The 26,568-nt window shown below is 46.2% G+C and overlaps 1 protein-coding gene across 9 annotated transcripts in view; it reads left to right on the top strand.

Annotated features, from left to right (window-relative positions):
• Window positions 1-26,568, top strand: part of PROM1 (prominin 1) — a 675,175-nt gene that overhangs the window by 361,453 nt on the left and 287,154 nt on the right. For all 9 annotated transcript variants that reach the window (XM_085642390.1, XM_085642389.1, XM_085642385.1 and 6 more), the window contains 2 exons: window positions 8,623-8,686; window positions 9,136-9,225. In XM_085642390.1, the coding sequence (XP_085498516.1) occupies window positions 8,623-8,686; window positions 9,136-9,225 (154 nt within the window). The remainder of the gene's footprint in view (window positions 1-8,622; window positions 8,687-9,135; window positions 9,226-26,568) is intronic.

A 26,568-nucleotide genomic window follows, 5' to 3' on the forward strand; every position in this document is an offset into this window, starting at 1 on the left:
GAGAGTGCAGGAGCCGTACAAATGAATGTGCAGACTTGCATAATACACTCCAGTTGTGTGCATGTGTAAATGCACTCTGTGGATAATACACCCCGAACATGTGAATGCACTGGGATTACCCAACAGTGTGCATGAATGTATTAATGCACACCTGGGTGTATGTATGCATGAATAAAGCAATGCGCAAACTGGAATAACACTTCTGAGTGTGAGTTTATGAAAGCACACATTAGAATTGCACACCCCGAGTGTGCATGTATGTTGGTTCTAAAACACAGTATTATTAGTACACATATTGGAAACGCACCTTTCCGGGTGAGCTTGAATGCTGTCTTAAGATGCTCACCGGAAAAGGAATGATTCATGCCTGGTTGCCTCAGCGCTGCCCTCCCTTTCACAGGAAACTTCATTAGGGAGCTCCAAGTTTTCCCATTCATCGCAGCCCTTGTGGAGAAGTGTGTGTGGTTTTTTCTTTTTTTGTTTTATCCTCCGGTTCCTCGCTGTTGGTCCCTGTCTCTGCGCAACGCAGCTCTTGGCCACCTGTTTTACGTTAGCCACAGACGTTTACACATCCCAGCTTCGGCTGGTGGTGGTCTGACCACTGACTGCAGAAGATAACTCGGCGCTGGCGGTCGGTGGCCTGTGGAAGCTGGACCCACCCCTGCCCCTATTTAGTGCCAGGCACTGCGCGCCCGGACCCTCTCCTCCAGCTCCAAGCAGAGACCCGCTGCCTCGAGTACACATGCGGGTACTTGCACTTTATGCACAGCTCCCCCTTTAGAGACCTTGTTATACTCCCACAGTTTAACGGTTCTCGTGTTTTTAAGTCTTCCTCTTTGTAAGGGAGCATAAACATACCTCCCCCAAGCCATTTTTTGTTGGCTTTGTGTTGCCCCTTGTAATTACATCCGTTTTATAGCGCACACGGAATCGCGTTTAGGCGTGTCGGACAAGCTTTTTTTTATTACCCATCTCTGATAGTCATTCCGTTGGCTTGGGAAGGGTCCAATCTGCCACTGGCAGGTGATCGGAAATAAAGACCTGCACCAGAGGTTGCAATACATTTTTTTTCTCCAGGAATTCAGACTTCAGTCGATGTACTCAGCTTATGAACAGTTTTTAGGTCTCGGCTGGCACTGGAGCGCGCATGGGCTCCTCACCTCGAGACTTATAGTGATCAAGTTACTTTGGAGAAGGGGTCTCAAGCCCCGCCCCTCCTTTCCATTGGGTAGCGTCAGCGTTTATGTTAAACGCTGGCTTCCAATTGGAAAGGAGGGTTTTAGGTTGCCTCCCTTTCGCTTTTTGCCGGACTGGCTCTCCTGATTCACGGCTGTGGTGAAGACTTTTCTTATCTGCTTGTTTATTTAACGACAGCTGTGAAGCAGGCACGGAGCTCAGCAGCGCACGGCGTCACGGGGAGTACAAGGCAATGGCGAGCGCTTGTTTAGTACCGGACATATGGAAAGCATAATAAAGACGAAAGACCTCTTTAGCAAAAAAAGCACAAATGTTATCTGACTTGGAGCTCATTAATGAAAAACGATGACTGCGTCTGTTAACCTGCGTAGGTGGAGAACACGAGTTAGTCGCCCGGCAAAGACATTTTAGCCTTTCATCCCTTTTGGGGCAATAGCTGAGTAATCTCATATCTTTACAATATATTTAAAGTGCTTCGAAGAAAATAATATGGTAGGCGCTATAAAACGAGTTATTTATGTAAAAATTGATTATTTATGCGAGTAAGCTTTGATGATATGAAAAGTCCCTGCTGCCTGCACGCAGAATGAAAGCCTCTTTGCCACACTCCATCTTTTTCCATGATTTTGTTCTTCTTTAATTGCCCATAATTTCATGCGGTTGCGTGCTCTAACTCACAGGTGTGTGAGTTAATTTAACCACAGACTATCTACAGTCAAAACCTCAGTTTGCTTTTAATCGCTTTTAATTGCATCCAGCGAAATTTGTTTTGCACGATTAACAGATTAACATAACCCTCACATAACGTGCAGGTGAAATCTCCATTGCATGCACACGCTGGAGGCAGGCAGCGGAAGCACTGCACCGGCAGGCGCGAGCCCTGTTTGCACTGAGCCACTGTGGCACCCCCGACTCTCTTTGTGGCGCATTCTGTTTGTTGGGTGGGATTTTTGTTCTTTTAAGGACTAGAAAAGGACTCCTAAGCACACAGCCACGAGTGACAGATGAGAGATGCGTCATTCCTCCACAGCCGGGCTGACCCTCATATGGATAATTGGTTCAAATATTTATTCCAGGGTTTGCCTAATTTTGGACAATAGTTGGTGATCATATACATTATGACGACGACTTTAAAACGCTCCCCTTAATTGGACGAGACCTGTTTATTCATAAAAATACATGCATTTGTATATTTGCCATAAATACTTCTTTAATTGCGGTATAAACCAACGAACATTCTCTGCACACCATTGGATTGTAGTGTAGTGATATTTACGTAGCGCTACCTACCTCTGCCGAGGTTCTGAGGCGCTAATTTTAAAAACAACGGTTTTGTCTGAAGGTTACTCGAGAAGAATGGTCGAGCCTTTTAACGGTAAATGTTGTAATTAATATCTGTGCATCAATATAAACTTATATGGGCACACTGCAGAGGCGTAACGTAGACCCCTGCAGCGCAGGGGAGGGACAGGCAACCCTCCATTCGCCCCCGGTCCTTCATGGGGGGTCCCACTCAGCCAGGGCTTTAAGTGGGATAAAAAAAACTGAAGGGTCTCTCAAAGGGGCGTGACCAATATAATTAAGGGCGTCGCTTAAAATCACGTATGCTAAAAACCTGTGCTTAGCAGTGTCCCATTCGACTTGTATTTTGCTGTTTCTGTCATTGCATCCATATATATGAAACAACAAGTAACATCTTACCTACAACAAGTAACATCATACCTACAAGAAGTTAGGACTATTGGCTTTGTCGATGGTTGTTAGTTGCATAAAAAAACATAAGCAGCAACTATGGCTTGTATTTATTATTAAAAAAGCTCCCACTTAAAGACCGGGTGACACCACAACAATGTTGCTGCTCCTGAATTCCAAAAAGAGAAGGGAAATCCAGAGAGAAAATTACTCTTTAAAGGATTTCCCTTCCCCTACAGCGCTCACCTGGCATGACACCATGCTGTAACTTCTCCACTAGTGAGAAGTGAGCAGTGTGAGCACGCGCACATCGATGTGCCTGCTGTCACTGCAGTCTGGGAACAAGCATTAAAAATGCAATAGGTCTCGCCTTGGCTTAAGTTAAAGCCATTTGCTTTGCCATACAATACCATGAGCAAAAGCAAATGGCTTTAACTTAATCAAAGGCGAGACCTATTGCATTTTCAATGCTTGTTCTTTCTTGTTGAGAGACTTGCACAGGAATGGGTTTGATTCTAGGGTCCTTTTAGAGCCCTATAACAACGTTCAAATAAAGCTCCCCGGGTTCTGTGTGTGTGGGAACATTTCAGCGTCCCTTGTGCCCACGTGCAGGCCTCTTTACAACCCAGTCCTCGGAATACCTAGACGCGACGGGGTGACTGTGTGAAGGGAAGTACGTCATCAAAAGAGAACTATGTCACAGTTTAAAATCTCATCTCACTGCCTGTCAGGGTTGCACGTTCGTATTCATTACATGAGGCACAAGAACATGACTAACATTAAAAAGACGAGAGCACGAGAATATTGGCCATAAGCATTTATGGGGGGATTTAATGAATGCTGAGGGTGTCCATAAAAAAAGAAGCAGAATAGCCTAATTGCACAAACCTTTGTCGATATCACGTGTCTCCTAAAAGCTGGTGCCTTACTTTAAAATTACATCATTTTCATTTGAACTATTTTCCAGGAAAAGCTACCTTTTTGTTCGGATTTTGGCGAACATGTTTGTTCTTCGTGGTGCAACAAATGAAACATTTTTATAACACGCATCTCTGTGGGCTGCAAGCAAGATTTATGGCGCAGGGGCCGTCTCGCGCTGTAAACAAGGGGAAAAGGCACAACTCGGCTGCTCTGTGCCACTTCCTACTTCAGGGGAGCTTTTAAAAACAAGCGCTCACCACTATCGATCTCTTGTCTTTATGGGGCCATGGCTTTAAACAAATGGCCCCATAAAGATAAGAAAGTGCTTCACGACAGCCGTGAAGCAGGCGACCCAGTCCGGATCGCAGGCCAAAGGGCGGCAAACAAAAACCCTCATTTCCAATGGCAGGCCACCGTTTAGCATAAACAGTGACGCCTGCCAATGGAAATGAGGGGCGGGGCTTTAAGCCCTCTACTGAAACTCCTCATTAGCAATAAATCTCACCGAGCGAGCTACGAATGTGCGCAGCCACGCTAGGCGAGATCTAAAAAGCAGCCGCCATTGTCTCCATTAGTGAATAAACAAAATAGTGCTCCCCCACTTATATGGCAGACTGTCTAGCAAGCCAAGTAAAAGGTCCAGTCGTTATAATAATAATAATAATAATAACAAGCTTATAAAGCGCTTTGTTACACTTACTAGTGTGTCCCTGCGCTGCGGCACAGATCAGGTTCCGGGCAGAGGAAAGAAGAAAAGATTAAACAAGAGAACTCAAAGATGGAAAGAGCCAGGTCTTTAGCTTTTACCGAAAGACTGTCTCTACCAACTCCAGCCGGAGATCCGGGGGGAGTTTATTCCAATGTTTGGCAGCTAGGAAACGAAAGGAGCGACCACCCATCCTAGCTCTCCTAATGGTCAGAATGCTAACCTGCCATGTCCTGCTAGATCTCAGACAGTGGGTCGGGGAGTATGGGGTCATAAAGTCATGCAGGTAGGGGGTTCCTTTTCTCTATAAAATGCGATGACTCACACACTTAGCTTTAAAAAGAATTTGTTCCCTTACCAGGAGCCAGTGAAGGGAAACCAGGGCCTTGTTGAAAGCGGCTCTCCTGGGTAACATTAAAACGAGACGAGCTGCAGCATTCTGAATGCGTTGGAGTCTCTGCACACATTTGGAGCAGGTTCCCAAATAGAGGGTGTTCCCTTAATCCATTATGAAAAGTAACAAATGCAGACAAGGCAATACCAAGGAGGGACTAACAAGCCTATTTACGAATCAGAAGCCAGCATTTACAAAGTACAATGACACAGGCCAATGACAAATATGGGTGGAGAGTGGGAGGGGCTTCCAGTGCATACTCCAATACAGCATTCCTCGCAGAGCGAGCAGTGCATGTGCGCTGTCCCTAGTTTCAACCTAAAAACAGTCTTCAGCCACCCACCCCCCCACCATCTGAAATTTGCTCTCCACCTCCTAAATCCAAATATATGAAAATATGTGCCATCCTCTCAACCACCCCTACCAACCACTGCGCCATCCTACCTCCTTCTTGCCCAAAGCCGCGCTCTCCACTCTACATCGAAAGATGAGAGCAAAGTACCCTGCTGACAGGGGTCTGTAGAGTCGTTCATCAGCACAGGTCTGCTGAGGCCCATGCTAGCAGAAGAGAAGGTGGCTGGTACAGGCACAGCGTTGTCCCCATTCTCCCATCGACCCTTGCGTCTGATGCGACTTGGGAAGGGAGGTAATAGGTGTGTGTACTGCTAACCACCATTCCGCCACTGCACTTGGGTCACCACTGGAGATTCGGGCATGGTGGACAAACAAAGAGGAAACAAGCTCTTCCTCTAGTGACACAACAGCACTTTTGCCCCCTGTCATGACGGCACTGCAGTTAATAACAAGATTTTGTTCTGGCTGTCAATGATCGAGGCTTCTTTTGGAAGCCAAATGTACCACAGCAATCAGCAATGTGAGATGACAGTTACCATTTGCATGCAACCAACAAACTGCAGTTCTTCTTTGGATGTAGCAGTCAAAATCCTTTGTGCAGCGCTCCTGGAGCATGTACTTTATTATAAGGAAAGGATCTTAAAACTTAAAGAACTTCAAGCTCAAGTTTCAACAGGAGATGTGGTGGTGAAGTCACAAGGCTTGCTATTGAAACCTATCAGACTGAGGCAATTTATGCTGCCCTATGTAGTGTGGGAATACATAATGAATAAGAGCTTACTTGACCCATATATGTCGCCCACTTCATGTTCCCAAGAACAAATGACCAGATTTATAAGACCACCAAATTAGACATCTTATCTTCTAATGAGGTTGATTCTTTCCACTTCAGTAGTAAATATGAGATATGGTTTATCTTTACTATTTGCCATGTATGCAGGTCCTTAAGATCAGCTTCATCCCCCGCAGGTAAATCTGCCTACTGGACTAGAAGATGGCGTTTCTCTCCAATGTTTTATTCTTTCTTAAGCATGAACTAGAGGAAAAGTGTGTGTATTAAGTTGGAAGTAAAAATACATATATACGTTTATATATCACTAAATTGTTTCGCTTTTAGGTGTTTGATTACCTCTGTTATAAAACTTTTCAGATTTTATGAGATATACCTGTGGCGACCAGTATACCTGTGGCGACCATTTGAAATGAAAACGTTATATTAGATTGTATTATATGAATCAATTTTTCAGCAGTACTTGTTTTAAGGTGGCCTTTTTTAACACTTGTGCTCACAGTGATTTTCTGTGGTGTTTAGCCTAATATAAATCAATTTCTATATTTTTGACGGTGACTCTAGCTTCAGTGTTGGCAGGGCCGTGGTTAGATATTTTGGTGGCCTCCTATGTGGTGACACCCCCTCTCCCAACTACCTACAAATGGAGCCACAATTTATGCTTTCAGGGGCAAAATGAGGTTGCCTAGCTGGTGATGCCTCATTCTACTGCCTAGAAGTATATGTTGATTCACAAAACAGTAGTGGACACAAAGTGTCTGTTTTGCAGTCGGTGAATCTTAGCATCAAAATACCATTAATGCCAACAAAAATGAGCAGGCGTGGAATGCCTTGCTGGGGTGTAAAACTGCAAATGGCATCCCTAAATCTTAAATACTTCCAGTGAAGTAGACTGCTGAATTTGCTTTAGGGTATGGGGTTAGCCAAACAATACATGATCTGTAATTTTGACTGTCATCATACCAGCACTGGAAGATGCAACATAATTTATTGTAGTGAAAAACATTCAGAACCTAGTGCTTTCAGGTCATAGTTGGGATACAGATAGTTGCGTTTCACCCTGCACCTCAGTAGTGTGCTCTGCTTGCACTTGATAGTGTCCAGTGTAGCACATATGCGTGGGAGCCCTTTCATACCTTTTCACACTGATAGCAGAGGCGGTGGGTGTTCAGAAGTACCAAGTGTTTTGGAGTATGAGTGTACATACCCTGTCACTGGTGAGGGAAAAGTGTGTAAATGCAGGAGAGATGGAAGTACACTACACTACAACTTAGTGAACTTTTCCTCCATTGCGGAAGAGGAGGACCACCTCCATCCCTTATTTATTAACAACTCTTGATATAAACAAGTCCGTTAAGACCTGATTGACCAACAGCATGATATGGATGGGCATGTAACATGAACAAGTGATGCTGTATCCCTGGACCCTGTTGTTTCTGTGAATTATCATAGAACATTTTCAGCCTATTTCTTTTTTTGTCGTGGTGTTAATGGTCACATTTTTTAGGTAGTGTTCACATCTTAAAAGTATTGTCGCCTATGGCATGGCTCTCACAGACCCAAGAAGAGCTGGAAATAGGAGGAGTGTGGGGGGGAATGACCTGATTATCTTCTAGAATTCTGCTAGTGAACTCCTTTCTTGGATGGGGGAAGAATTCAAGAAGGCAATGACTCATGTGAACACCATGACACAAAGAGACAACTTTAAGGCTAAAGATTGAAATCACTGCTATTCTAAACATTAATCCAAAATGTTAGGCCAAAGCCTTAGGACCTAATTATGAGTCTGGCAATCCACCACAGTGATGGTGCGCCAACCGCCACATCGGTGGTCCGACTGCCATGTTATGACTTAAACGGTCGTACTGCCAAAGGACCGCTGCTACTGCCAGGGATCCGCGATCCCTAGAGGTCTTTGAGCAGTCTGAGGCCACAATATGCTGGCAGTGCAGCTGCTGCACTGCCAAACATATTATGGAGTTTTCTCACTGCCGTCCTTTTCATTGTGGTGAGCCCGCCATGAAAAGGGTGGCGGTGAAGAAACGAAAGGGGCCGTATAGTGCCCCCTGCTGCCTCGATGCATGGGGCACATGGTGTGCCCCATGTCTTTCTGCACCCTCAGTTCCTGCACGGCATGGACTTTATAGTCCATGCCATGCTAGAACATGATGCGGCGGCTGGCACACCGCACTGCCTTTCTAAGGCTCTCCTATGAGCATTTAAATGGCAGTGCTGTGTGCCAGGCGCCGCAGGACCGCCTGCCTGGATTACAATCTGTTATCCGGTGGGCGGTTAGCGGTGGAGTTTGACAGTTTTGGAGCGGGGCGATGGCATGCCGCCCGCTCCCACACCGCCAAACTCATAATCAGGCCCTTAATCTTTGTTTTACATTGAATGGCTCAGAGCCGTGGCAGATGCCAGTGTTTTCTCCCTTCTTTACATCTTACTAGAATTGGGATTCATATCCGTTTTCAAAATATTCAGTGTGTGAGCTGCAGCATCTATATGTTGTTGCACCATATGTTTTCCTTCTTTTGATTATTTGCTAACTCTTTGTTTTCTTTTCAGCAAATTGACTATTTGGTGAACCAGTACAACACCACAAAGAACAAGGCTCTCTCAGACCTGAATAGTAAGTGAGCTTTTAGATTTCACTGTCGGTACTGAGCCACACGGAGTAAAATGCTTGCGCGGAAATGCTGCCACCCCACTGAACTGGGTACACTGTCACCAGAGTTCGGGAGCAGTGCTCTGGTAGGCACACTTGTCAGGGTCTTAAAGAAGCCTAAGGAGAACCCCTTCGAAGTACGTGGTGCGACCCCCACACACCCAACCAGACTTTCACAGAGAAGATGGCCGGAGTCTGAGGGTCCCCTCTAGGATCAGGATCACAGGGGATCCTGCTCTGCAGGTGGTGCGGCACCCTGAGTGTTATGTCTCTGATATTAGCCTAAAGCCTATAAGTGAGACAACGTGCACTGGAGTTCTGTGAGGGTTTTTGAGACCACCTGGTGCATGAAGGGTTGCTGTTTAGTACTGCATGATGCCTCTGTCTCATTTGCATTGTCTTTGTGTTTTTAGATGTTGGTCCACTGTTGGGAGGCAGAGTTCAGGAGCGGTTGGCAAGGGAGGTCCGCCCAGCCCTCGATGCAGTTCTGAACATGGCAGGAGGTACTGTACAGCACGTCTCTTTTTGTCTTGGTTTGCTCACTGTTGCTTTTCGACAAACTAGAGGAAGCCTGGCACATATTTTAGAATTGTAGTCAGTTCCTTTTTAGTTATTCTAGTGTTTTGGGCCCGGGGTCTACTGGATAAGGCAAATTACGTTAGTCCTGAGTGTGACTCCATGAACACTGGATTTTAATCGTAAGCAACAATGATAAGGACTGTGTTGTTGAAAAACAATACATGAAATTCTTGTTTGTCTAAAACGAGAACCACAGTTAGTAATTTTCAAATGTGAACTTTAAAATTATATGTAATTCATTAAAGGCTAACACTTAGTCGCATACAGTAGTAACTTACTGTAGCAGACGGGTTTTGCAGCGTGAATCTTTCTAGATTCACTATGCTGTGCATTATTCCGTCATCTTGTGGTTGGGTCCGGAATCGTAGTATTTTCTCTCTTTTTTTTTTTCGTGTGCAGGTGGAAGCTCCCACCTTTGGTCGCCATCTTCAGATTCTTTCTTCCGCCATTGGGTCTGGATCGTTGCCAAAGAGTTCCAGAGTTTTGGAAGAGGAATCAAGCAAATCGAAGAAAATCGACGAAGAGACAAGTTTTCAACTACACCGGACTACAGGCCAGGTACCTGGAGCGACGAGGGAGAAGTTTTAACGAACAAAAACTCGACGTTCGTCGGAGAATGTGCTCACAGGGGGCTCCCTGAACGCGGGGATGGACAAAACGCCATTCAAGTTTTGCACAAATTGCCACCACAAGTACGCCCAGAAGGATCAGCATCCAGTCTGCAACCTCTGCCTGCCGCTCGACCACAGAAGTGAAGACTGCAACGCCTGCTCGACTTTTACACCCAAGACCCTTAAAGTAAGGGAGAAGCAGAGAAGGGCAAACCACAACATGCAGGGCCAGGGGCCACCTCCAACGCTACGAGACTTGGGCCTCGCCAGTGAAGAAGAGGACAACATCGCCGAAGGACCAGAGGACTGCACGGTCGTCAAGGACCATAAGAAGATGTCGAAGGAGGTAAGGGAGTCGTCAACCCCTAAACAATCAAGCGACACTCGAAAGAGTGGAGCAAAAGCCCCGAGCGGCACTCGTAGTGGCGAAGCTAAGTCCTTGAAAGGGGCTCTGCCGCCAAAACACTCGATGAAAGCAACAGCCTCCAGGAACAGTCAACGAGCGGATCCTTCGAAAAGGACTCCCAATCGGCAAAAACCCTCGAAAAGACATCGACACCTCGGCGCCGAGGAAGGAAGGGCCGACATCGTCGTCGACGGCCTCGAAGAGAAGCGCTCCAACCCTCGACGCCGAACATGCCGCCGAGATGGAGAGGAAGATGAAGAGGTTCGAGGCCGAAATGGCGAGCATCTTACAGTGGAAAAAGGACTTCGACGAGAAGAAGAGCCAATACACCATCCCGCTGAAACCCGCGGTCGAAGTCGAAAGGGACGACGAAGACGCGGAACCACCTAAAACACCTGAACCAGTCGAGGAACTGGGAGAAGACGACTACTATTTTGAGGGAGAAGACGACGAAGATCTGCAATCCTACCGGGACTCGACGTCCTCGGAGGCACAAGACGTGGAATGGCAAGATCTCGACGTCGAATCGCCAGAAGAAGGCGTGGACACTTACCCTTCGAGGCCCTCGCCGCCAGACGACATAGGGATCTGCAACATGGTCATACAGAAGGCTGCACAGGCGTATGGAGTGAAAATGGAGGAGGAGAAGCCCAAAGCATGTCTCCTTCTGTAAACTTTACTGCCTCAACAGACGAGGAGCCAATTCCTGCCCATGCTCCCTAGTGTGCTGGACCAGGGAAGAGAGGCCTTTAAGGAGCCTGGTAGAAGAAGGAAAGAACATGGCGAACACATGCCTGAAATCAGCATTGGATGCTGCAGAAACATCGAGCAGGCTAATGATGATAGGTGTGACTGAGAAAAGACACGCATGGCTCAGAATTTCGGGATTGAAGCCAGAGGTACAAAGTAACATCTTAAATACACCCACCAGTGGACGACAAGTTGGCGCAGCTCAAGAAGAAAAAAACGAAACAGCAAGGTCCATGGGAGTGTTGCAGTTCAGAGGGATGAGAAGGGGCACACCCAGGAGAAGGCCGGGGGGTAGAGGAGGCAACGTGCCTAGCACATCGCACCAAATGCCCCAGCAAGGCTACCAAGGTAACAACCAAGGCCAGCAGCAGCAGGGACAGCAGCAGCAGAACTGGCAGTACCAGCCCCGGGGACAGTCCTTTCTAGGGCGCGGCAACAGAAGAGGACAAACACGAAGAGGAGGCCAGCAGCCCTCCACCAAGTGACTCCACCATGGAACAGGCCCCCATCCTAGCAACACCTCGGGGTGGGCGGAAAGACATAAGGAAGAACTGCAGCCGAACGTTCCATGACAAGCAGTACCTCGAACACTCAACACCGGTAGGGGGAAGAATAAGAGACTTCATACAGGAATGGAGGAAGGTCACATCGGACAAATGGATACTAAACATCATACAATACGGATACTGTATAGAGTTAGAAAAACAGCCTCCGAACAGAAAACCAACAAGCAAGGCACACTCAGCAAAGGAGCTGTTGCTCCTGCAGCTAGAGGCGCAGGAACTGGTCAGCAAGGAGGCAATAGAGGTGGTACCAAAAAACCAAAGGAACAAAGGGGTTTACTCAACTCACTTCCTGGTGCCAAAGGTGGATGAAACACTAAGACCTATCCTAGATCTAAGGTTCCTGAACAAATTCATAAGAACTCAACGGTTCAAGATGACTTCCCTACAAGAGGTAATACCACAAATACAACAAGGGGACTTCATGGCTACTATAGATTTAAAGGATGCATACTTAAACATCCCCATCAACCACAAACACAAGCGCCTGCTAAGGTTTGTGATCAACCAAAGCCACTACCAGTTCACAGTACTGGCATTCGGCCTGAAGTCCGCAACAAGGGTGTTTACAAAATGCCTAGCAGCTGTCGCAGCACACCTACGAAGGCAAGGAATACACGTATACCCCTATCTCGACGACTGGCTTGTAAAGGCAAGTTCGTAAAGCCAATGCAAACTACACATCCAGCAGGTCATACTAACACTGACAAGACTGGGGTTCTCGATCCATTGGGAGAAATCGTCAACAGAACCAGAACAAATCAAGATACTCTTAGGGGCAGAGATCGACACCATACAGGCCAAAGTGTTCCCCAGCAGGAAGAGAACATTGGCGATACTGAAGGAAACACGTCATTACTGCAAGGGGCAAGTTCTGACAGTGAGGACGGCGAACAAGCTGATGGGAATGATGGCGTCATGCATCCACCTAGTCCCAAATATCCGACAACACATGAGACCATTCCAGGAATGGATCCAGCAGCAATGGTCACAGGCCACAGGAAGTTGGGAAGATCTTGTGGTTGTCACACACGCAGTGAATCAGGAAATAGCGTGGTGGAAAGAGGAAAACATATCACAGGGGTAAGCCATTCACACAACCAACTCCAACAGTGACCATCACAACGGACGCCTCCCAGCCGGGGTGGGGCGCACACATGAACACTAGGGTGCCAAGACGCCCTAGGGTATATGTTGCACTTTATAAATATCAAATAAATAAATAAATAAACAAGCTCAAGGTGAGGGGTCTATGGTCGCAGCAAGATGCAGTCAGACACATCAACTACCTGGAGCTAAAAACTGCGTTCCTAGCCTTAAAAGCCTTTCAGAAAGAGCTGTACGGAAACAGGGTGTGGGTCCAAACAGACAACACAACCACCATGTTCTACATCAACAAACAAAGAGGAACACAATCTGTGGCACTATCAGGGCTAGCACAGGAAATATGGAGATGGGCCATCCCACTAAAAATAGACCTACTAGCAATACATCTCCCGGGGAAGGACAATGTGGAAGCAGACCGACTCAGCAGGCAGACGTCTGCATCACACGAATGGGAGCTCAACCAGCAGGAAATAGAGAAGCTTTTCCAGAAATGCGGTACTCCGCAAATAGACCTATTTGCAGCACACCAGAATGCAAAATGGCAACTCTTCACATCCAGACAACCAGACCATCGGTCCAAAAGAAATGCGCTATGGATAAGTTGGTCAAAGACATTTGCATACGCTTTTCCCCCAATACCACTGATACACAGGGTACTCAGCAAATGCCGAATCAGCAACATGACACTAATACTGATAGCACCTCAGTGGGCCAGGCAATCCTGGTTCTCACAGATAGAGGAAATGGCACAAGAACCAGCACACAGGTTCCCAAGAAGAAGGGACCTGTTAACAATGCAGAATGGAAGGTTGCTTCACCCAGAACCAGAGGGTCTCAGCCTAGCAGCATGGCTCCTGAAGACCTAGAATTTGCGCACCTAAAACTACCAGCAAGTACTATGGCAGTACTCAGGAAGGCAAGGAGGCCTACCACGAGAAAGTGCTACATAGCAAAATGGAAAAGGTTCTCACAATGGTGCATCAAGGAGAAACTACAACGAAAGGTCACAAGGGAATCCACAGTACTAAAGTACTTAACGCACCTGCTACAAAGCGGATTAAGCTACAGATCGCTGAGGGTGCACTTGGCTGCGGTAGTGGCCTACACAAGAGGAGAAACAGAGAAAAGTTTCTTCACCTCTTAAGTAGTCAAGAGATTCTTGGAAGGGGCAAAGAGGATAGCACCCCTAAAGAGGATGCCAGCACCAGCATGGAACCTCAACGTAGTGCTAACTCAATTGATGAAGGCACCCTTTGAACCTATTCACAAGGCTACACTGCACATGCTCACACTAAAGACGGCCTTCTTAGTGGCTATCACGTCACTACGAAGAGTAAGTGAGTTGCAAGCTCTGACACTCCAAGAGCCCTACTTACAGATACACAAGGACAGGATTGTAATAAGGACGGACCCACACTTCATGCCAAAGGTGGTGTCTCGGTTCCATTTTAATCAAACAATCCAAATACCAAGTTTTTTCTAAAAATCGACCACAAGAACAGAAAGGGTTCTACACATACTAGACGCCAGAAGGGCTGTAATGCACTAGGGGTGGGCGGATTTTGCGAAAGAGACTTTCGCAAATTATCGCGAAAATGTTACAAATCTCCGCAAACACGCGGAAATATCGCGAAGATGCGGAGGTTTTTTTCCCGCCCGTTCGCGGTATTTTCTGCGTGGTCGCGGCTCGCCAACTTACCCATGCGGTTGCTCGCGGGCGCGGCCATCTTGTTTTCACTCTTCTCGCGGTGCATGATCGCGAGAAGAAAGACGTGATCGCGCGACGCATGACGTTATTGCGGGCGCGAACTGTCGCGAGACAGCGCAAATGGCTACCAAGAATCCAACATCTCGTGGAGAACGCGACCGGATCGGGAAAACTTGTCGGCGAACGCGGGGATTCAGGTAAGGCGATCGCGCGCGAGAATGTATTATTTTACAGGGCGAGCAAAAAACAAATTATCGCTAAGCTGTGGAATGCGGAAATTTTGACATTTTCGCGCTCTCTGCGGAACGCGAAAATGTCAAATTATTGCAATTTCCGTGAGCGGAACGGAAATTTAGCCAAGGCCTATAATGCACTATATAGAGAGGACAAAGGAGTGCAGGAAAACAAAACAGTTCTTTGTCTTCTTTGCCAGCAGTTTTCTGGGAAGACCAGTCACCAAGAATACCATTGCATGATGGATTGCGCAGACAATTCAGCTCTGCCACAAGCAGGCAGGACAACAGTTACAAGGAGCAGCTCAAGCTCACTCAGCAAGGAAGAAAGGAGCAACAATTGCGTTTCTAGCAAACACACCTATCCAAGACATTTGCCAAGCGGCAACATGGTCTTCAGTGCATACGTTCACTAAACACTACTGTGTAGATATCTAGATGAACAAAGAAGCGCAAGTGGGACATTAGGTCTTACAACACATATTCAGGAACCAGTGCTCATCTTCCACCCAGCCACCACAATAAGGTCAAACCGCTACAAAGTCTATGCACAGCATAGTGAATCCAGAAAGATTCACGCTGCAAAACGTATAGTTTCTTACCTGTCGGTGTAGTTTTGCAGCTTGAAGGCTTTCTGGATTCACTAGCGAAGCCACCCTCCTCTACCAGAAAGATGAGACAGCAGGAAAGGGGTTTAAAAGGAACTAGACTTTAGAAAGTAACAGGTAAAACAAGATTACCACAAGACAAAAAAAAGAATCCGAAGATGGCGACCAAAGGTGGGAGCGTCCGCAGAAAGTGCGCCGACGTCACGAAGGACACCAAATGGTGGGACGTCACCGCCCACCTGGGCCATGGAAAAAAGAAAAGAGAGAAAATACTACGATTCTGGACCCAACCACAAGATGGCGGAATAATACACAGCATAGTGAATCCAGAAAGTCCTCAAGCTGCAAAACTACGTCGACAGGTAAGAAACTAAACGATTTCTCCACCATGTGGAGACAGATCCAATTCACAAACTTATTTTCACACATCAGTAAAACCTAGTTGCACAGATAACGTCATTTAGCAAAAGTGCTTTACCCTAATAAATGTGATCTCCTGACCCAGAAATTTTGCCAGCATGGCAGAATTTCCAGTTCCACAAATTTACTAACAAGGGCAAGGTTATGAACATTTCTAGCAGCGTCAGCCATCAACAATGTCAGAAAACTCACAAGTTTAGGGAAGAGTCTAAAAATGAATGTAGTTGTATGGGAAGGAGTCTTTCTATAGCAGCCACGTTTTTGTCCCGCAGTGAAAATGCACTTTAGTGGTTACATTTCACACACTGAAATGCATTTCTGTAAATATACATATGCGTACATGGTTACACCTGTTTACAAGCGTTGCAGATTCCCAGCAGCACTCCTGGAATACTTTGTGAATTCCATGAAAGTAAAAAATGTATTCAAAGCATGACTGTAGGCCAATTGCCAAATTCACAGCATAGTGTAAATCTGCTTAAGTGAATATTCAGAACTCTTCACAATTCCCAATGTTTTACAGGGGAGAGAAGCCAGTCCTTCTTCTGCCTGTGCACTTATATAGTTCCACTGGCATATTTGTCCATAGTGTACAGCTATGCCTGTTGAAATGTCAAAACCTGTGTGCAGTGGCACATTTTTCAGCAGTAAGGAAACATTCTTCTCTGTGCAGAAACCCCCTTCCCTGCACCTCTGCCAAATTTCGAGTATACTTCTTTCTGGAAATCAATTTGCCGTGCTCTTGCCAGGAGTACATTTCTGGACATTTTCAAGATGTGAAAGTGTGGAGAAGAGTTTATGACTAGCCACAGATTAAATTTTGTGGGCACTCACAAAGTTTCAAGCCTTAGTATGCCTTGAAATGACTTGTGTGAGATTTACTCCAGTGGAATATTGCAAGATGTTCAGTGGCGGAAAAGTATAAACCATTCCAAGGACAACTTTACTGTTTACCTTGCACTCGTAAATCCACTAGTGCTTCTAATGCTGTTTTCAAATGCAAACCACTTTGTCAAGCAAGTCCTAAGTGTGTAACTCCCTAAATTAAAAGCCCAGAGTTTTATCACCCAGCTCCATTAAGATAAACATTTTACGACGTTTAGAAAGAGAAGGATTTCCATCACATGAGGCATTCGTGAAGAACATTACATTAAGAAGAATATCAATTCTAAGCAAGAATGAGCAATGTTACAGCTCTGTCCTTAACCAGAGATCTTGTATACATTCTTACCGATGTATCAAATGCTTTGCAGCGCCCACAAAGAATGCTAGGACTGTTCTGCCAATGATACCGAGACATGCCTCTCAATTTAAAGGTCCGACCTGCATTTTAATGCAATTTGTTCTGGCTTGGTTTTCTACCTCTAATATCTTAAAGGTTTAACGTATCAATGAATGATTTCTAAATATTCTCAAAATTAAAAAAATATATACTTTAATTAAAGAATTGCGTTTGGGTAGCAAAGATGGAAAACGCTGCTGCTGGACAATGACAAGCTTGGCCTGCACTGTTTTCACTGGAGGTGACGCAAATCGATCAATTTCTCAAAGAAAGTAAAATCTGTAGGCTTATGAACGAATGAAAATCGCAGTTTTCTGTGTGTATACCTAACTTAGTCCATTTATTTCCTTTTGTTGTCTTAAGTCCTCTTTACCTCCTCAGTATATATGAGGGTGTTTCAAAGATTTGGACTCCCAGGGCCATATTTACTATCATTTGACGCAGCACAACGCAGCAAGACAACTTGCTGCATCAAATGGGGAGAGAGAGGGAATGCGCCATATTTACTGACATATGTCGCATTCTTGCTTTCTCTCTGTGCTGGTGCACTCAGTCCAGCCTAGCACCAAAGCAGGCACCCTAGCTTCATAGTGCAAAGGTGCCTGCATTGCAGGCGGGATTGCTTTTGTGAAGGACGGGTCACCTTCCTGCACAAACTAAATTCTTAGAGGTGTTTTCCTCTTTTTAAGTGTGCTGCATTTTGCAGCACATTTTGAAAGATGAAAAAAGGAGGACAAATAAAGATATTTCTCCTCATTGCGCCTCTGTCTAAAAGGCTTAGCATTTTGACGCATTACCAGGTTTACCTGTTTTGGTTTCAAAATACATGGGTGGATATGTGGGAACACCCACTCTTCATCCATGTAACTCCTTCCTGGCACAGAGTAACTCAAGACAGCTACCTGAGTTGCTTTGCGTTACTGCAGAATTACCAAGCAACGCAGGGCCATACAAGGTGGCCTTGCATGACTTGGTAAATCTGGCCCCTTGTTTGTACACTTAGTCCAGCCTTTTTCAGCACTAAAGCTAGGTAAGCAAATCGGCTGTGCTAAACTATTACCAAGAGTTTTGAACATTCACAAATGATTTTGGAGGTGCTTTAATCACCGCCCCCTACCCTCTGCCTGTTGCCAACCCTAGCACTGAATTTGTGGCCACGGAAAATCCGACATACTTGCTGATGTTCCATAGTCATAAGTTCCATCTGTGGGTGAAAATGTACATCTCTTCCTGGTTCCATTATTCAAGTTGGCTGCACCGTTTTTCTGTCTTTCTGTTTTTCCATCACTGGAATACAGTCGTTATATGTGGTACTTTTTGCCAACTTTGTAAGAAAATGAATGCAGATGCACACGTGCATACACATACATGGACAATAATTTGCATCATTTTCATGTCAGCAACCAGTAGCCGAGTTGTTTAGGTCCTCTTTGTAAAGTAGCCCAGATGATGCAAAGTTTTGACCACTGTTATGGCCTAACGCTCTAACAAATGCAAAACAATCGTATTGGGAAAACATTCGATAATTACTGTAAAGTATTCTTGAAATCAAACGTTTTTGGCAATGTTACTGACACTATGCTTACTTTGTGTTTACAGTGTGCTTAAAAATGTATCATATTCTCCTAAATTTGAAAAGTATAAAATATGGTAGAAAAAAACACCATGTCTTCCTCTAAAGTGGTCTTTAAACCCTACATAATGTGATCAGAGTTACTGAGACCGAATGCAGCTATAAAAGCATCACCTGTGGCTCTCCTCATCCTGCCAGTGACTGCAAGGAACCACATCTCTTACCAAATGTTGTTCCTGGTGCACTGATTCCCCTTCAGTTTTCAGTGAGATCATGATGCCAGTACAAGTGGGCAGAACTGCAAAGTTCGGGGAACTTTCCGCCACATGCTACTGAATTAGCGTATGAGCAAAGTATTCTATAAACAAGTCTTGGGGATAATAGATAAGACTCACAGAAGAAACTAACACAAAGTGGAAATTCTGGCTCCGTGAACTATTGTTACATCAAGAAATGAAAAAAACCGGAAAGATAGTGACACAACCCTACATCATGTAATACAGGACCAATCAATGATACACTGGAAAGTGAATCCCGTATCTTGCCACAGGAAGTTAATTGACCTAATGACGCAAGCGGGAGCATTGAAAATATCTGGCTTTACTGCTGTGCTGGCAGTGAGGTGCAAATGGAACATATTTGTTGCCCTAAGTAGGACCAGTGTGGAAGTTGAGAAGTATTCTGGCCATTGATTGCCTACCTGTATGCAGTTTGTTGTGTTGCAGAATTGAATATAGTTGTATTTATTTGAATCCTACCTTACAACAACTTTCAGAGAGTTCTCAGCTGCTAACTTTCCATCTCCTGTAGCCAAGTACCAGTGATAAGAGACAAGTGCTTTTTAGTCATCTTTTTTGTTCCATTCCTGGGCACAGAAAGATATATGTGGATGCACACGTATGCTTAATTAGAGCTGGTGGTTGCCAGTGGGGTCCACTGTCACTCATTTTTGGGACCAGCACTTATATTTCCTCATCGGACTTTTCCCGAGAGCAAGGCAGAGTCAAACAAACAAAGGGAAATGTAGCAGAAAGAGAAAGAGGAAAAACCGTCAGAAAGGTAGAAAGCAGGAACCTTCAAGAGTGAGATAAAGGGTGGGAAGTGTCTGGCAGTAGATTGAAGAGGTCTGAGGTGGATTCAGAACTACCCAGCTTTGCAATTCGGCACCATGACAGGCAATAGCACTGGCTGTTGGTTTCTGAACAGAGCCTGAGCACCGGCACTCCTTTACAAATTAAGCACTGGTGCACACAAAGAAGATTATAGCTGCTGTCATAAAGCCTGTGTTACACAATTTGCAAAGTTCATTGCAGTGGACATCACTGCTGGCATATTGTGTTTAGATTTGAAGTTGTCCCTAGTAAATTCGCATTTTGTATAAAGTTCCCAGGGTTTACTGATTGGTGTGTGTGTCTGTGTGCATTCTTGTGTGTTGGGGTGGGGATATGTGTGTGTGTGTGATTGTATGTGGATGGGGATAGGAGTGGAATATTGTGACAAGTGACTGGAAGCCAATCAGGATAGTTGTGTGTAGTTTATTATACCTGTGAACTAGTCCTGGTGTCTTGTGAACCCAGAAATCATGACAGTATGTTCCCTTCTCCCAATAGCAGCAGCATCTCTCAAGCAAAGGCATCCCTTCACTCTATGCCTAGGTGCCCCTGGGCTGATGTACAACAGGCCTTTCTTAAACAATAGCTCTGGACCACTCCCTCTAGCAGCATCATCACATGGCCAATGCGCAGCCCAGCAGTGGATTCTCACCGGAGTTGCCATCCATTGTGGGGTTCGGGGAGTTTTGCAGAGCATAGTGGCGCATTATGTACAGTTCTGGAAGCTTCATCTGGTATACTGTGTCCAGTTTTCAGGCCTAGTTTTCAGTACTGTGTTCATTTCTGGAGGCTACATGAACATTTTGCACCCTGTTCTGATTACCTCATTTGAAATGTTCTGCTGAGGAGGCCTGTTGGGTAGCTCTGTGTCCACTCGTAAGACATCATCTGGCATATTGTGTTGAGTTAAGTGAACCTCATTTGGAGTACTGTTTTTAATTCTGTAGATTACTTCTGACATACTGTGCTAAGTTCTGGTTCCACCTTTGATGTGTGGTGCCCAAGTCTGGAAGCCACATGTAGAGTATGGTGTCCATTTCTACGGACTACGTTTAGTGGGGGAACAACCTTTACAACACAACTTTTACAACGCAGTACACTTACAACGCATTTTTTACAACGCAACATCCACTACAACGCATTCCATTACATAGCATGACACTACAACGCATTTTTAAAAACTACCTTTACAACGCATTCCATTACATCGCATACTACCTTTACAACGCATACCATTAAAACGCATAATATTACACTACACTATCCAACACTTACCCTACTGTTGCACCCCCTGGAGTTAGAATAGTAATTTTTACCCCTATACTATCCAACACTTACCCTACTGTTGCACCCCCTGGAGTTAGAATAGTAATTTTTACCCCTATACTATCCAACACTTACCCTACTGTTGCACCCCCTGGAGTTAGAATAGTAATTTTTACCCCTATACTATCCAACACTTACCCTACTGTTGCACCCCCTGGAGTTAGAATAGTAATTTTTACCCCTATACTATCCAACACTTACCCTACTGTTGCACCCCCTGGAGTTAGAATAGTAATTTTTACCCCTATACTATCCAACACTTACCCAACTGTTGCACCCCCTGGAGTTAGAATAGTAATTTTTACCCCTATACTATCCAACACTTTCCCTACTGTTGCACCCCCTGGAGTTAGAATAGTAATTTTTACCCCTACACTATCCAACACTTACCTTACTGTTGCACCCCCTGGAGTTAGAATAGCAATTTTTACCCCTATACTATCCAACACTTACCCTACTGTTGCACCCCCTGGAGTTAGAATAGTAATTTTTACCCCTATACTATCCAACACTTACCCTACTGTTGCACCCCCTGGAGTTAGAATAGTAATTTTTACCCCTATACTATCCAACACTTACCCTACTGTTGCACCCCCTGGAGTTAGAATAGTAATTTTTACCCCTATACTATCCAATACTTACCTTAAATGCAATTTAATATTATGCGTTGTAATGGTATGCGTTGTAAAGGTAGTATGCGATGTAATGGAATGCGTTGTAAAGGTAGTTTTTAAAAATGCGTTGTAGTGTCATGCTATGTAATGGAATGCGTTGTAGTGGATGTTGCGTTGTAAAAAATGCGTTGTAAGTGCATGCGTTGTAAAAGTGTGCGTTGTAACGACATACATCCCGTTTAGTGTATTGTCTGAGATTTGGGGGTCCGCCTCATGCATATTGTGTAGAGTTTGAATGCCATATAGGGAGTGTTACATCCAGTTTCAGAGCACCAGTTGGCCTATTTCCTCGATTTCTGGAGGCCACCTGTGCCCTATTGTGTTACGGAATGAAAGTCAGTATTGGAATATGGTCACAAAATGCTTCATTATTAATGTTTATGTATTTGGGGAGAGTGCTGGGCTAAGGGGGTGGATGATCTCATGCGAGGCAGAGTAAATAGGTTACTGGCTGCATTGATGAGTGAGAGTTGGCGAGTGATTTGATGAGTGGTTGAGTGAATTAGTCAATGATGAATAGTTGAGTGAGTAGGTGGATGGACATATTTACTGATAGATAGGTGGCTGGTTAAAGTGCTATGTTAGTTCTCAAGGAGTAATAGGTCTGTTCTGAGGGGGGAATGAATGGGTCTTTGGGTTATTTGGGAGGGAAATGTGGATGGAGTGTTGGGAAGCATGGGTGAGTTAGTGGGAAGGGAGTTATGGATGAACAGGTAAATGTAAAAAAAAATGTAAATTGATACTTGTATAGCGCACTACTCACCCGCAAGGGTCTCAAGGCGCTTGTACGAATACCGCTGTGGAACCCATCCTGGCTTTCCCTGTGAGGCGTCCACTCCTGGGCACCCCCAAGGTGGAGACCAGGCATCCTTAGCGTTGTGGGGGCCGTTGTGGAGATTAAGCAAGCTATTGCCCAGAGTTGCAGAGTGGGACTCCATGATTGGAATGGCACCGAGGCGAGAATTATCAGGTCCGTGGAATTTTGAGCCCAAGACCCACCGAGGCGGGGAATTGAACCCTGGTCCCGGGCTAGACCTCTGCATCAGGGTCTGCCGCTCTAATCATTGAGCCACACTTCTCCACAACAGGTGACTTGAAGTGTGAGAGAGATAATTTAATGAGTGAATTGGAGGGTGTGATCAGACGTGCAATTTGTGCAAAGGTTCTCAGTGTCCAAACTCCCAAATCTGGGGCATACAGCACCCACTTAAACATCTTCCGGACCACCCCTTCCCACACTCTGCAACCAGTTTAACTACAAATTGCACAGTGCTAGGGATACCCGCTCCCATCATTAGTAGTTCCCGCAGGGAGTTCTCCCTGTGCGCACCATCCAACAGTCTCTTCTCCAAGTTGCCCCCCTTACCCAGCCAGTGCACCTGTGTGCTGCATTAGAGCAGCTAGATCGGTCTGCTTGAGTGTAGTAGCCTTTGTAAGCCTAACCCTCTTTCTCCCTGTGGCCCGCAATTGTTCCACTCTAAGTCTACCCAGTTCCTTAAAGGTCTGATTAGGTAGATCGTAATGCCATGCTGAGTGTGCACGTCCGTCCCAGTTGCATCCCAAATTCCGATATTAGGGAACCTGGGGACCTCATTTTAAGGACAGTGGCCAGCATCCTATCCACCTTATACCCATTTGCATGAAGCTGCTGTCTATGTGCAATCCGGACAAATCTGTCCAGTCTGTCCCATGCCTCCAATAATTCTTCTCTGTATTCTTCCATCAAGCAATTTTCCGGGGCCCCCGAAAAGTGTACCCTCCAGCCCACTCAGCCATTTTCCCTGCAACTCCAAGGACCATGACAACTGTTGCCTGACCCCATAGGTCATCTTCATGCACTTCCCCCTCAGAACTACCTCCATGGCATCCCCTTCAGTGGCCCTGAGATTTTTTCTGTTCCAGTTTCCCTCAAAATAGTGGTCTAGTACCTTCGTGACCCCATTAGAAAACACTGGGTCTGATAGCGTCTCCTCCTTCAGCCTCCACAGCGGGACCCTGGGGGCCCACCTACCCACAACATAGGAAACCAGCATTGGGGAATGGTTAGACCAGTACCATGCCAAATATGACACCTCTGACAGGTTATGGACCACCCCTCCCACAACAGACAGTAATCCAGCCTGCTGTGCGTCCCCTTCGCCGGGGTGTAAGAGGTATAAGTCCGCTCCCCAGGGTGATTGTTCCTCCAAGCATCGTGCAAAGCCAGCCCGACATAACTTCATGCAAGGCCCCAGTCATGCTCAGCTTAGGGCCCATTTATGGGGGACACTGTCTAGCATTCCATTAAGCACACAATGCAAATCTTCCACCAGAAATAGCATCCAAGGAGGGCACTGAAGCACCCACCACTGCGCTGTAAAAACCAACATTGTCCACATTGGGAGCATATACATTTATAAAGCAGATCTCACTAGCATCCAGGGTGCCAAAGAGAAGCACGTAACTTACTTCCACGTGCACATGAGCTCCCTTTGCTTGGAATAGCACTTCCGATGCCACCCAAATCAGTGCCTGCATGCATATCCTGAATACAAAGTTGCAAACAATTGTTCTCTCCACCTCCACCTTAGCTGCTCTATGCAGTCCCCCAAGACATATTTTTCCTGCAAAAGCACTGTTGATATTCTATACTGCCATAAATAGGAGTACACTTGCTGGCACTTAGTCAGTTGGCCCAAGCCCCGCACATTCCATGTTATGAATTTCCAATTGGGATCCATCCTGTGTTTTACCTCCCCATTCATCATCTAGTCTGTCATCCCATGGTGTCATGTAACCTTGAGCACCCCCACACATACAGAAGTAGAGCAATCACAATCCCCGTATGTGATCCAAAAATAACATCTCCCCTGCTTGTAACTCCTTCCCTCCCACAGGCAGTGAACACAAACAACCATAGCCTGCAACCGGTAGGCCATCAGGCAGCATCCACCACCCCATCCTGTCTTGTAAGGCCATAGATTTAACCTCCCTGTGTGCAACTAGCAGAGTGCCTACCATCCCACAAGAGTGGCAAGGCCCAACGGGCTCTCAAACCTCCTCCAGGGTGCCGCAGTCTTCCCAGGCTAACCACTAGCATTTTCTAAGTATTGAGTATGGTCCCCGTCGCCCCCAGCATGCAGACTTTAGCAACTCACTCGGGGCCTTCTGGCCCTGCCGTTCACCTCCCTCACACAAGAATAGGACCCCACAACCAAATCCGTAGACCACAGCCCACCCTCCTTCTGTGCAATCTACTACTCCCCAGTCCATCAACCTCAACCCACGTTCGTACTGTCACTCAGGGAGGCCCACTCCCCTCTCCTATGCAAGAATGATTCAAGAGAACCCGGAATGCAATCAGAGTCCACCAGTGTGCCATTTGGGCAAACCACAATCATGACCCCTTGCAGGGTGCCACTCGTAGCAGCCGAGCTCTGTGACTTCCTCCGCGTCATGCTGATTATTCCAGCTGGGACCCCCTTCCAAGTCGTGTGCCCGCTGATTGCTGGCCAAGCGCCGCACCTGTGATGGAGTCCATCCAGTCCTCTACCTTTCCCAGAGATGTGAAGAACACCACCTTACCATTGTGTTGGATTCGTAATTTTGCTGGGAACATCAGGCTATATCGGAGATTCAGGTCCCGTGGTCTCTTTTTGATCACCATGTAATCCTTCCTGAGGTTTTGTACCTTCCAAGTATAATACGGGAACGCCATGATCCATTGATTCTCGAATTGGGGCAGTCTGTATACCCTCACATGTTGAAAAATAGCATCCCAGTCCCAGTAGTTAAAAAGGTGGGTTATTTTAGCCTGTGGAGGGGCCCCTGGTCTCGGCGGCGGCGCCAGGGCACGATGGGCTCTACAGCGAAAAATCTGGATAGACCTTTTGGTTGCAATGTGTTTGTAAGCCAGTCTTCCAAGGACAGTTCCATGGACTGCCCCTCAGCCCATTCCTGGAACCCCATGAATCTCAAGTTGTTCCTCCGGGAGTGCCCCTCTGAGTCCTCCATTCTGGCCAATTGAGACCTAAGCATAACAACCGTTTGCTTCATGGAGGCCACCTCCTGCTGGAGCACCTTGACGTTTCCCTCAGTGTCCCTAACCCTATCCACCATGTTGTGCAAGTCAGTGCGGAGCAGGTTAATCTCAATGGCCACTGTGTCTATCTTAAGCAGCGTCACCTCCTGGTACTCTTTATTCTCTGCCATCAAGTCGGCCAAAGTTGGGGAAGCCGCTGCTCCTTCTCATGCTAGTTGGGGCCCAACCTCCTCTATTGCCCCTGTCCGGATAGGGTGTGTGTCGTTATCAGGTTTGTTGGCCTGTGCCTGTTTGGCCTGTCTGTCCTTACCCATTATTGCCACTTCGGTAGGCCTCCAACTCCTAGTGCAAGCTCTTGGTGCCCCTAGTTGTTCAAACCACTGGAAAGTCCCTTCTGTAACACTCCTAATTGTGTACAAGACTCCAATTCAGTATCGTCCGCACCCCAAGGGCATATGTAATGTTCACTGACAGCAGTCTGGGTTCCTTCCCGCATACACCAAGCCAGTGAACCCCATGGCACCCACCAGCCCCATTCACAGCACTCCGTTGTCAAATGCCACCTCTGGATCTCCCTCAAGAGCTTTCCATCCATCCAGGTGGGCCTACACCATCCTTCTGAGCAACACAATCTGAAGCCGCGTAGCACCCAACAGCTGGGCATCTCCCCCTCCATTATTTAGTCTCGGGACAACCAGAATCGCCGCGGCCTTCCAGTTGCGAAGCCAGTCGTCTGCCTCCGCTCTCTGACCTGGACTCCCTCAGGGTCTCACTTGGTCCTTCGGGCCTGTCAATAGAACTGGTGCAATAGGGGGTCAAGCCTCCATTCAATCTCACAAGCAAGTCCCTCCAAGGCTCTCCAGTTGCACCTCT

Source organism: Triturus cristatus, chromosome 2_2 (assembly GCF_964204655.1).
Source record: "Triturus cristatus chromosome 2_2, aTriCri1.1, whole genome shotgun sequence".
In the NCBI taxonomy this organism is placed as follows: Eukaryota; Metazoa; Chordata; class Amphibia; order Caudata; family Salamandridae; genus Triturus; species Triturus cristatus.